General features: G+C 36.7%; 1 protein-coding gene across 2 annotated transcripts; it reads right to left on the minus strand.

The window, feature by feature from the left end:
* Nucleotides 1–478: 478 nt before the first annotated feature.
* On the minus strand, nt 479–12,513 carry LOC104883818 (serine/threonine-protein kinase PBL27). Of its 2 annotated transcripts, none has more exons than XM_010668379.4 (5): nt 12,062–12,513; nt 10,936–11,135; nt 10,469–10,658; nt 2,263–2,654; nt 479–1,734 (listed from the first exon to the last, which is right to left on the minus strand). In XM_010668379.4, exons 1-5 carry the CDS (start codon nt 12,189–12,191, stop codon nt 1,120–1,122), a joined length of 1,527 nt encoding a protein of 508 aa, XP_010666681.1. In that variant the 5' UTR covers nt 12,192–12,513; the 3' UTR covers nt 479–1,119. The 2 variants fall into 2 exon arrangements, with proteins under 2 accessions (XP_010666681.1, XP_057249686.1); XM_057393703.1 differs by having other exon boundaries at nt 10,936–11,185; nt 12,062–12,198.
* Between the last annotated feature and the right edge of the window lie 378 nt (nt 12,514–12,891).

Below are 12,891 nucleotides of genomic sequence, written 5' to 3' on the forward strand. Positions count from 1 at the left end.
TTGATTCCTTTGACACGTGGACACTCTCATTGAGCTTCGAGGAATACTGATCAACGGAGCATGCCACGTCATGTCACGTGGGCTTGAAAGCTCTAACTTTGCGACACATGGCCTGAAGGATTCTTCTTTAGATATATATATAGATATGAAGTGGATAGTAATATACTTTCTAAATGACAAAGAAAGAGGAAGGTGAGAAGAAGAGTAAAGTGTAGCAGGTTGGTATAAGATAACAATAATAATAATGAATGAAAGAGAAAGTACAAAAAATTTAAATGAGTATCAAACAATCTAGACTCCCATAAAAAAATATTAAGAGAATCTTGACTTCAGAAATTAATGCGCCAAATGTTGAATGCATGAAGCTTAAAGAGGAGATTGATTAAAGTAATTTGGCTGTTACCTTTCTCAAAAGAAGTTCAAGAATATGGAACAAATTCTAAAATAACACACTTGTGCTAAATTGGATTCAGAAGAATGCAATGCAAACAACTCAACCAATAACATAGAATATATGCATAAATAGTACAGACATGCAGCTGATATATGGGTGGTTGTCATGGAAGCAGAGTTACACCGCCACACTTTGCTATGCCGGAAACATGACTGACTCATAAATTTGTAGGGAGATGAAAGAGAAAAAAAAAAAACTGTACTTAATACAAGGATGTAATGATAGAGCAATGAGACACCGGAAAAACCTGAACAGCTGTGTCTCTCCCCAATATGCCGATAATGTAATGGGGACGTAGATTTAAGCAACCTTTCCAAAGTGGCTCCTCTACACTGTACTTCCTAAACCCTAAATACATAAAAACATTTGAGGACAGAGAAACCTGTCAATGCTCACAATCATTGACAGATGCTAAACCCTCTGCTACTCGATCATTCAACTGTATCACCATCTTCTAAACCACAAAACATACACATTTTGTTCCATCCTCACTGAACAACCAACAGTTGAAGGTGGGATACAAGAACATACGCTAATTGCTGGTGGAAAAATGACAGTTATAAAAGATGAGACATCCACAGACTCATTTCTTTATCAATCTCACGAAGATGATGATCGTTTTTTCTCTGCCTCAAGCAAATTGTGATGGTCGAATTCAGGTTCAGCTACTCATTTGAGCTGTCAAAACTATCCATTGCATTTGACCGTTTTTTCTCTCTCCAATTTTCACCCCATACTTTAGCCTCCGCGACTGCACGTTCTCTATCTAGATCTCGGTTTCTTGGTGTTCTCCCTGCACTAGCAGGACTGCCTCTTTGTGATTCCTGTCTTTCTAGGTCATCCAGGCCCCATTTCCTCCCTGACCCACCCCCCATTTCACTCCTGCCTAACTCAGCACCTGTGCTCAATTCTCGATTATGATCTCTCTTTCTGAAATCTGGAGAATTCCTTTGAGTGGAAGGAGAACTAAGACGGGCTCCACGTCTATCTGGACTATCTAGACTATCACCATAGCTTCTCCGCTCATCTCGGCTCCTGGGAGTGGAGGGTCCCCCTCTATTGCTATGACTGTTCGGTGCATTTGGATCATAGGTTTGCGATGCCAAATATGTAAGAGCGGTCACAACATCCCCGATAAGAGGCCTGGTAGCAGCTTGTTCCTGTAGACACATTGCTGCAACTGCAAGAGCTTGGTAAAGACCTCGCATCGGATAACGACCCTGCAGCAGAGGGTCTGCCATTTTAGGAAATTTCCTACGATCTTTGAAAAGTGGGCGTGCCTGCAAGCATGAGTAGTTGTAATTTTTAAACAGCATCAGATCATGATCCTGCTTCGCACTTTCATGTAAGAATGAGGCAATGAACATCACATCTCTATTTCACAAAGCAACCTATCAATTGTTAATTGCAACCCCTAATCTATGATGGGTTGGACCACAAAAGGAGGAAAATTCCCCTTTAGTTCATCCCCTACCCCCGAAATCAAAAGTTAAAAATAAGAAAAAAATAAAAAATAAAAATGACGTAGGAGAACCGATAAAGAATTCAAAAAAAAAAAAAAAAAACTACATACAGGTGGAAATGAGATCTGAAGGCGACAGGGGAATTCATGTCTTGATACACGAATGAAAGCCAGTTTCAGCTAAATTTTCCCCAGTCTCAGTTTGCCAGAAATTGAAGCTCACAGGAAGGTTTCCAAACACAGACTTAATATCTGCTTTCCCAGTACTAGATGTGAATTTATCTACATAACAAAAGGGAGGCAGAAATGACGTAAACAGAAGAAATTAATTAAAAGTAAAGCTTACCCAAGCAACGAGATTATGCTCGCCAGGTGCCCGAGTGTTATCAATGGCCTTCCGCCCTGTGATGAGTTCAAGAAAAACTACTCCAAAACTGTACACGTCAGACTTCAGCGTGAGTTGGCCAGTCATAGCATATTCAGGAGCACAGTAACCATACGTGCCCATGACTCGTGTAGAGACATGAGTTTTGTCTCCAACAGGACCCAATTTGGCTAGTCCGAAATCTGATAACTTAGGATGATATCCCTCATCGAGTAGGATGTTGGATGATTTTAAATCCCTGTATATAACAGGGGGATTTGCTTTGTCATGCAAATATTCTAAGCCCTTGGCAGCACCAGCTGCAATCTTCATACGTGTGTTCCAGTCAAGAGGCTCTTTGCCTGGGGGAATATCTGCAAAAAAAAAAAAAAAGGAAAAAAAAAAATTGAGTAGTAGCATTGGGAAGGCTTGGTAAAGGTGAACACTGTTAGTGAATTGTCCAAATACCTGCAGACATCCAAGCAAATCCATTTACATGATCTAAATGAGATACGCAGAAACATAAATGAAGTGGAAGCAAGTACTAGAATCTTTCATGTGACCTATACCAGCTCCCCCATCATCGCATCCCCTCCCCGCCTCCCAACCCCCACTCCACGAGAAAAATAATAGAAAAGAAACTACAACTAACCAACCAATTTGGCAACAATATTCTCTACCAGCAGGGGCCTAGCATGTACAGTAAAAAAAAGGCATTACTCCATTTGCCGAAAGCGTCATAGTTAAAGACATCTATTTCATGGTGATTTTGAATAGGGGAAACATGATGAAATGTTGGATATACATTTACTATCTCTCTATTGAAAAAAAAAAAAAAACTATACAATTTGACTTCCATGCTTGCCAACACAGAACTTTGACCATTAGTATGTATAATTATCAATAAGTAAAAGTATTAATAGTTCATAAATTCATACTTTGAAAAATATATATCAAGACGAACCTAACAATATCCTAAATAAGTATGTTTTTTCCTTACATATAAATCATCAGCGGTGGTTAAGATGGAGTATGTACATAATGTAAAGGAAAAATTGACGATAGAGGTCTCAACTTTGGGTGATAATTTTTAAAAGGTTTGAACTATTGATTAATCTGTGTAGGTCCCAACTTTAGGGGGTATTAACTTTTAGCGGGCCTTAGTGACTTGAAACTGGCTTAATAGGTCATAACTTGTAAAACTTGGGTCACACCAGAAGGGTTAATTGAGGGAGGGAAGTAGGAACTAGGTGAGATTTAAAAAATATCGTCAGTTTTAAGTCACCGAGGCCCGCTAAAAGTTAAGACCCCATAAAGTTGGGACCTACACAGGTGAATCAATAGTTCAAACCTTTTAAAAATTATCGCCCAAAGTTCAGACCTCTATTGTCAATTTTTCCTAATGTAAAAGTACAAGTGTATAGATTAGTAAAAAATGGAGGGAGTAATTGAAAAATCACACTAAATTCAGACAAACCAAAGATAAGAACTATGAAAAATCCAAGATAGAAGAAATTAAGGTCCTCAAGAAACAAGTGACAAGACTTAAGTGAGAGCTGGAAAGTTCAATAATAGGAGAGAAACGCAGCTCACTAATGGAAATGGAAGTTAGAGAGGATCCAAGCTACTAAACAGAAAAATTGTTGAACAAGACATGTGTAGAAGAACCTTCATTGGGACTTTAAAGTTTTAAAAGTGACCACGACCTCAGGACTGATAAATCTCTGCATTGGATCTGACACATAACATTATGCAATTGTTTGTACATGGGTAATCAAACTTAGTACTTATATTGGCAGCCATGGCAGGGTAAAATAGGTCAAAATAAAATACAGCGAAAATAATAAAAGTTCAGAACTTTTATTTCTGAAGCTTGGGCCTTTAGGCCTTAGAGGATACTTTATCCCCTTTTTTTTCACGTAACACTGGCCCCTAGATTCCAGTTAGTTGCACGGTGGGCGAGATAGCATCCTTACTCTCTTTGCTAAGCATATCATAATACTGAAGTAAAATTATAGAAAAAAGCAAAAGTTTTTTAAAAAAAGGAGGTGAAATAGGAGTGTAAGTAAAAATGAAAAAGAAATGAAACAACAGTGACCAGGTTCTCTTATTGCATAACACATAGAAATAAACAACAATGACTAAAGAAGAATTGAGAAGATTCTTCAAATCCTATCCCACATAGATCAGACAGGAGAGAGGAGTTCAAAGCTACTAGGACAGATCTAGAGAATCTCCTACTCTTTGGGAAAGGATATTGAAGGCTACAGGCATTATGGTCTTTTATAAAATCAGTTTGTGGATTTGGTCTTCCAAAAGCGCCTAAGAAATAAAATCCTTACTGAGGAATGACGCATAACAATTTGAGCAGGAAGATTGTGAAAACAAAGGTTAAGTGGCTGTGGTGTTAATTACAGTCCACGAAGATACATGCAGGCTCAAAAGAACAGTAAGGAGGAAAAAAATGTTCAAGTTAATTCAGTGCCTGTAAGGGTTGATGAAGTTGATCTTGCATGGTTTAGAGCTTCATTTTTTACTTATGGTATCGCTTGCCCCAGTTATTGATTTCTTGACTTTAATGATAGCTTATACTTCCTCTACTCTTTCGGAAGCAACATAGAGGGCATGCAAGAAATATGAGGAGAGACTCGTGTGATAGGAGAGAGATGGAGGAGTTGCCAATGAGATGATAGGAGCAAGAGAGAGAAAACTTATATGCCAAAGAAGATGATGCCATTAGGAAACTTATATGCAACTATGTTAAATTTCAAATTAGGAAAGTGTGGCAACTAAAAAAGAACGAAGAGCGCACTAATTACTGTTATCATTTTTTTTTCTGAAAAATTTGATTGCTTCTGATATGGAATATAAAAAAAAAAGATTTGCATTCAAGGGCAATGCAAAGAGTGATTTACATTGTACCACACAAGATATAGGTTTAAGGTGTGAGGTATTTCTTTGATACCTCCTTAGTTTTAAAAGGTGTGAGGTGCACCAAGGCACAATGCTCCCTATAGTTTAGTCTCGAGGCAAAAGGCAAAGCACGCATCATGTAGGCACACCATTATTTAATAGTTCTTTTAATTTGCTTTTTTGGTATTGAATTTTCAGTGGACAAGCCAAGATATAGATTATAGAAAACTATCAAATTCAGTACTTCCAAAAAGAAAGAGAAAAAGAAAAGTTGTTTATAGCATCAGAAGGGGACAGGACGTGAAATTCATGGAATAAAAACTACGCCCATTCTGTAACCAATTTGAACTTGCCGTTCTGCGACATGTCGTTATGTAACGCCACAATGGAAATCACAGCCTTCTCGCGACAATGTCCATTATTTTCGCTGGCTCACCATGTTAGAACGTTCTAAACTTCCATTGTATCTGCTACTTGTTAGAATTGGCATAAAAAGAGAAAACGAAAAATACATTGCAACTAGAAAAAACAATGTGCAAACATTAAAGGGAGAAGAATGTGACTTGGTTTTCAAGTTGGGAATGTATATGAGTTAGCAGTTCTTTAAATGTATGATAGGATAAAGCACTCATTTTTTAAGTAATTATTCATTCACCATACACATAACTCAAGTATATGGTAGTTTTGGTCATACTATGATGAAGGAATACTTGTTGAACTTTGAAGTGAAATTCTGTTTAACTATATGATAGGTTAAAAACTTGAATATAATTCACGCCGCGTTAATTACATCTCGTTCCAGTCATCCATTCCAAGCACTTCCACGTCATCGCAAAATACCAAGAAAGCAACTGCATCCTCGATTTTCTTCCCTACGTGTTTCCATAGATTATACAGAATACCAATGTAGTACTAGTCACGGATAGTGGGTACTTAATAGACCTAGTCAATAAGCTTAATACAAAATGGGAGAAAAGAAGATGAGATAATAAAAAAAAAAGGAAAAAAAGAAAAAACAGACATTTATAATACCTAACTGTAGAGGTCAAACGGCAGAAAGATTGAAAGCATAATCTCCAGATTGAAGACGAAGAGAGACGAATAAAAGAGGGTGAAATAAGAGGACAAAATTCACCAGTGACGACCACCGGCAGATCTGCAGCATCTGCTGCCAGACATCACAGAGACACTCGCGGCTCGCCATAATTTGTGTCTTAGACGCCAAGTCAGCAACCACCAAAGTCGAAATAAAAGCTTATATCACGAATTAGGATTTTTTTTCAAATGATTGGGGATTATGATTTGCGGTCGTATTCAAACTTTTTTGGTGCACATTGGCTTTTGCTCAAAATCTGAATATTCAAGCTTGGGAAACAATTTATTTCATGATGTTTTGGTCTCTTCTTTAATATTAACTCAGATCTTCTTTCTCAGATGCATTGCTACAAAGAGCGAGCAATGTATCGCACCCACAGAAAAGCGTGCACTGGGTTGCCTGTCGTAGGTCGCTGCACTCATCTTTTAGATGCTTTTTTCCCCACACCCAAACCTATCTAATTTTATATGTCAAATCTATCTAATTTTATAATCACTTTATCTCAATCTGACATTTTATAATCTGAATTATTAAAAAAAAAAAGACGACGAAGATATTGATAAAGAAGTCCAAAAAAAAAAGATGAGGATATTGATAAAGGAACGTCATTAGGTATTAAAATAGATTACGAAAAGAATTACCTAATGCTGCTTATTGCTAAATGTTGAAGAAGCGTGAAGATTTCTCCAATTAAACACTTCACAAAGGACAACTCAAGAACAGAGGAAGTCGAATTGCGCAATTCACTTCCACTAATATTCCAATTTCCAATTTTCTTCCATTGCGGAAGTGCTCTAAAGAAAATTTGATATTTTTGGTCTCATAGGGAAAACTTAGCTGGTAATAGGTAATTTAATTGGGGAGTAATTGAAATAAAATCTGTCATTGATAGTATCCCAATAATGGAGAAAAAACTAATTTGTAATGGTAGATGAGATGAGAGAGTGAGGTACGCGTTGTACAGTAAACGAAAACTTTGGTAAAAGAAAGAAAATAATGAAGAATTAAGACCTAGAATGAATGGAAAGTTTCCATATGTTTATGGGAATTATAAGATAGTAATTAGGGAATTAGAGAATAAGAAGACCAAAAGTCAATGCTTTGAGAATGATAAACTGCCGGACAAAGAGAAGGTGAAAGTGGGTTGAGAAATTTAATTTTGAAGCCCCATATAATCCGGGGCCCTGTGCTACGGGTCTGCTTGCACAGACCCATAGCCGGCCTTGAGCTTTGAGCTTCATCTTTCTAGCTCCTTGTGAGCTTCCTCACCACAAAAACATGATCCAGCTTGCACTCAAAGGAAGAGAAGCAAAAAGATTGACATCTAACATATAAAGATTTATCGAGTCATATTTGACGTGGGTAAAACCTCCCAAGCTTTCACCCACGCACACATACACAAAGAGAAAACAACTATTTTTCTTCAGGAGTGAGAAAAATCCTATAAAAAGATTTCAGGAATAAATGGCAATGAAGAACTATGACTGAGCAAAGTTAATCCCTCTGTTCTCCACATCTTAATTTTCAAGATACCTAGAATGTAAAAGCTACATTAGCAGGAAAAATACAGTTCGCCTTCTGACAATTTCTCCAGCTTTGTCATCATGTCATCGACAGTGGAGTGATAAATAATGACCTTTAACAGAGCTGTGAGGTAATATCAAGAATAATAGATTGTAAAGTCTTTGCACAGAGTCGCCATTTCGTAAAGATTAAAAAATACTTACAAGCAACCACCATATACAAATTTTTCCAACACATAACTATCTTAGAAGAGTTGCCTTGTTAGTTGTTACAGCCGCCTTAACTCATTTTCTGTCATTTGAAGTGCCTCATTCCTCCTTGCTTTTTTCAGCCACCTCTCACCTCCTATAACCCCCATAACATAAACCGTTATGGCCACCCTTGTCATTTTCCTACCTTTTTCCAATTATCCATGGAGATCAAATTTCTATCATGCCCAATTATTCTCTCCTCTATAGTTCTGTTCGCAACTATTCACTAATGAGAAAATTGATTTTCCAGAAAATCTACTATGGTTTTAATTTAATTTTAAAAGAGATCTGCAGTCTGCACATATACATTAAATAATATTTGGTATTCTTTGGTTTATAATTAAAGTTGCCTTAAACCTTTTGATTGCTGGTGGGAAGGTGGATTAGACCATCCAAAAACCATCCTAAAAGGACCAAGAAGTAATGGACAGATAAAACCTTGCTACAAAGAGAAGAACAACCAATATCTTATCACATATGGATGCTTGAATGTGGTAAAGTTGGTGAAGGAACAGGGAAGAAGAAAAGGCAAGAGAGAGGATCGAACACAAATTGAAAGTAGCGTTGAAGTGATTGAGGTAGGAAGAGCAAAAGGTTTGGTGGAGATTAAATCATCGTAGTTGAAAATGGTGATGGGTGACGAATATATGACATATTGAGGACTCAACAGATTTACTTTACCAAAGTTGATTAAAGACGGCTATGACAAGTTGAGAACATTAAAAATATATTATAAGCATAGTTCGAAAATGCGGCTTCGGTCATGATCGCCGTAAAGGTCACAATGATGCGGGAACAGGGATGATGTGGTTGTTGTACTGCCAAATATCGGCTCAAACCATGAGATATACCTAGAACCAAGCCTAAAACGCGTTGTTTTTTTTTTTACACCTTCGCAATGCGGGTAATATCGGTTCGGTATATTTGAAAACCTTTATGACACGGGCGATGCGATACAATGCGGCCTAGAAGGCTCTTGTTAAGAAATAATGGGGAGAATAAATTGAATAAGGCACTTGAGGCTAGATAGATTTGTATTGCTCAACTTGAAGGATAAGCTAATACAAATGGTGGTGAGCTCTTTCCCACTTTACACCTCAATACAATTTTCTGGATACCTCTCATTAACCTATTTCCTATATATATTAGTAACTTTACTAACAAACTTATTAGTTAAAGACATCACTGCTCTCAGTTCTTTCCCACTACTTCTGGTAATTAGAATATGCTCAATAACCACTCACATGTGATGTCACCTCTTTCTTGCTTCTTCTCCTTGCATAAATAAAGAGCACAGTACGATTGTGATGGTGTGTTCCACTTTTATAAAATTATTTATTCCCCATATTTTTAAAAAAAAACATCATATGCTTCTTCCTGGTTAGATTTGGGATAGCACACACAATAGCAGAAAATGATTTAAAGCAGGCTATTGTTGAGTAGTTTCATGCCAAATGACCCCAAGTAACATACAAAATGACAAAATCCAAATACATCAAAGCTTAAGTATCATTTCCATAATTGGAATTGTTCCTTAATTTCTAATATCTAGCTAGAAAGTAAGCTGAGTGCATGCGTCATAGAAAGTTAAATCATACAAAGAAGAGAAGTTAGCCACAGCCTAAAACTGGGGTAGTGACCTCAACCAATACAGTACACATGTAAAGCCACATCTAAGAAGGTGCTCGACAAGGTTATGAACCAAGATGTCATACATGGGGGGTGAGGAAGCAAGACAAGATATTGCATTACTCCAATTCGTATGACAGGAAATTATCTAGCAAAGCCAAATAAGAAATGACAGCTTGCTAGTATGGAGAGAATGAATAACTGAGAAGTCGAGAGCCAAAGGCTACATAGCTTCTCAAAAATATTAGAACTAAGTAAGCGAGTAGACTCAATATTGGATTGTCCAGCTCACAAGAAATCCAGCTAAAATTAGCTCAAATCCTTTCATATAGGCAAACAGAAATTGCGGAGCAAAAAAGGAAAAGTAACTAAAACTTTAAGGTGCTCAAATTGACTCAATATTGGATTGTCCAGCCCACTGAAGCTGTGAGTGTGAAAATGAGTTGCCTTATGTTCATGCTACAACAGGCAATATAAAAAATGCAGAAGTCAAATATGTACGGGAACATGCATGCTTTCAAGGGAACTCACTTTCACCAAAACAGAAGCATAAAAGAAGTTTCACAATTTTGTGAGCAAGACAACCATCCATCATGGGGGTTGGGAATGCACCACAGATGAATGTACCAGAAAGCGAAAATGTCAAACAAATTACATCGACAAGAAATTTGGATTGTTAGTCCAATCCTTGAATACATTAAAATGTAGTAGTACTAAGCAAGCAGAAGATAATGTGATGCATATACTTTATAGACAAAAGAAAATCACCACTAACCATGTAAATGATCCTCCAATGATCCCAACGGCATATATTCATATACAAGAAGCCGTTGATCACCATCAGCACAGTATCCAATCAAATTGACCAGGTTCGGGTGGTGCAAGAGACTAAGCATAAGAACCTCAACCAAAAATTCTCTATTTCCTTGAAGTCCATTTCGATCCAGTTGTTTAACTGCAACAACCTGAAAAAAGATAGCTACCCGCTTAGAAAACCATCCAATGCTAATAGTATAAGCAGCAGCTAGCAATGGTTCAGATCGTGCAACATAGTAGCCTTAATTAATATATTTACTTCATTATTATTAAAATATTAGCTATTTTAGGTGTACACAACAATTAATATTCCCAAGGACTAAAGAATTATCCTTGAAAATGTTCAATTACTCATTAGGTTCAGTATCAGAATCATTTGGAAGGAACAAAGATGAAATCTAATATTCAGGAAGTTAACTGATATACCTGTCCAGTGCTCTCCAAGCGCCCCTTGTAAACACGCCCAAAACCTCCTTCACCCAGTAAGGACTCTGGTCTGAAATTTTTTGTGGCAGCTGCAAGCTCCCGGAATGTAAATGTTTGTGCAGCAATATGAGCAGTTGAGCCATCCTTAGAAAGTGTTGGCTCCTTCTTTGGATCGGGACCATTGCGAGACTTTGATTTATCTACAATTCAGATCAGACTTGTCAGTATCAGGGCCAAAATCAAAGAAGACCTGCATATATAGAGAAGTTATAATGATAATGAAATAGAAAATTAGAAAATGGAATTCGAACAACAATAATACTACATTGCTGCTCAAAACTTCTTTTTTACCTCAAAGTTACCCAGTGATTACAGTTCATTGTCTTCATGAAGGTTATTGCAATGACCTCATACACAGGTTTCAGTTAAGGCCTAGAAGGTTACAAGTTCGGTACAAAATAATAAAATAACCCCAAAAAGAATATAAATTACGTTGTACAACTCTTCCCAAGGTCCTTAGAAATAAGATTTTTCATGAGATAAGTGTGAGAATGAGGTCAAATTCACCCAATATTATAGTATAATCAACATTGAAGTTCATAGAAAGGTTAACTTGTTTATTATTCTATCAATGAGTGTTCTCACCCCCCAATGATAAAATGTAGTTATTAAGAAAGCAATCAAACATCGAAAGCATATGCAAGGTCGATTTCAGCACACAAAAGCTATAAATAACCTCAATTCTGGAAATCATACAGACATGTGAACCAGTTAAAGTAACATGATAAATCTCAAATACTCAAATTAGATCTCCAACATACATGAGCAACCTGACCCTGCAGCAGAAACTACTGGAGTAAACAGTATCCAACATATTAGACAACTGCTTTGTCACAAGAAGTGGAATTTAAAAACTTAAAAAAAAAACAACAAAGTAGATACCAAATTAAAGATGAAAAGACAAAAAATAAGAACAGATCAAACCAACGGATTACTAAATATCATAATTCAAACCCCAAAAATTCAAAAAATACCCATCTTCTACAAATTAGACTATTAAAACACTAAATGTTCAAAATCCCAGAAACTAAATTGAGTAAAAAAAAAAATTTAGACAAAATTTCACCTGAATTAACTTTTCCCAGTTGATGAGACTGTAGAATTGAGCTTTCTTTCCCACCTTCCTTGTTAGCTGCCTCTTTTTCAGACTTCCCAGCTTGGTTGGATGATCCCCAGCATGGAAAACACCCACCCATATCAAATCTAAGCCACTTCAACAAAACCCAAATCACAAAAATCAGTAATTTGTTTTTCTACTTTTCTCTCTCTTCCTCCTCAAAAAACAGTGGTCATCTCCAAGCATCCATATCTCATTGAAAAAAGAAAAACATTTGAAAAACTTAGTTCTTTCTACGGTATTCCTTCTCTCTCTTTGTTTGTCGGCGATCGATGAACTAGAGAAAGGTGAAGAAAAGAAGATCAGAGCAGGTATGCCTGTGAAGCAGATCAACAAATCAAAGAAAACTGATGGCAACAAAGAGGAGAGAGAAGGGCAAGGAAAGAAAAGGGTAGCGGGCTCGGGGGTGGAAAAATCAATTAATTACTCTAAATGTGATATACTGATATGTGAATAGTAGCATATCTCCAGATATTTTAAATAATATTGCAGATTTTCAAAATAAATAAAAGTTTCTCGATAATTTATTTCTCTACTTTTTTTTTGAATTTTTTCCTTGAATAATATAAAAATGGGTTTGAATTTCAGAAATATGCCTAAAAAAAAATATTTCCTGCGTACCGTCCATGTACGACGGCACGCGAGATTTTTTTTTTACTTAAGTAAAACCGCTACTACGAATAGCGGTTTACCCTTATAAGTTGCTACTCAAAGTAGCAGTTATTGTAAAAATAAACCGCTATTTGAAGTAGCGGATAATATTAATTGACCACGACTTC

The sequence above is a fragment of the Beta vulgaris genome, chromosome 3, assembly GCF_026745355.1.
Source record: "Beta vulgaris subsp. vulgaris cultivar EL10 chromosome 3, EL10.2, whole genome shotgun sequence".
Lineage (NCBI taxonomy): Eukaryota > Viridiplantae > Streptophyta > Magnoliopsida > Caryophyllales > Amaranthaceae > Beta > Beta vulgaris.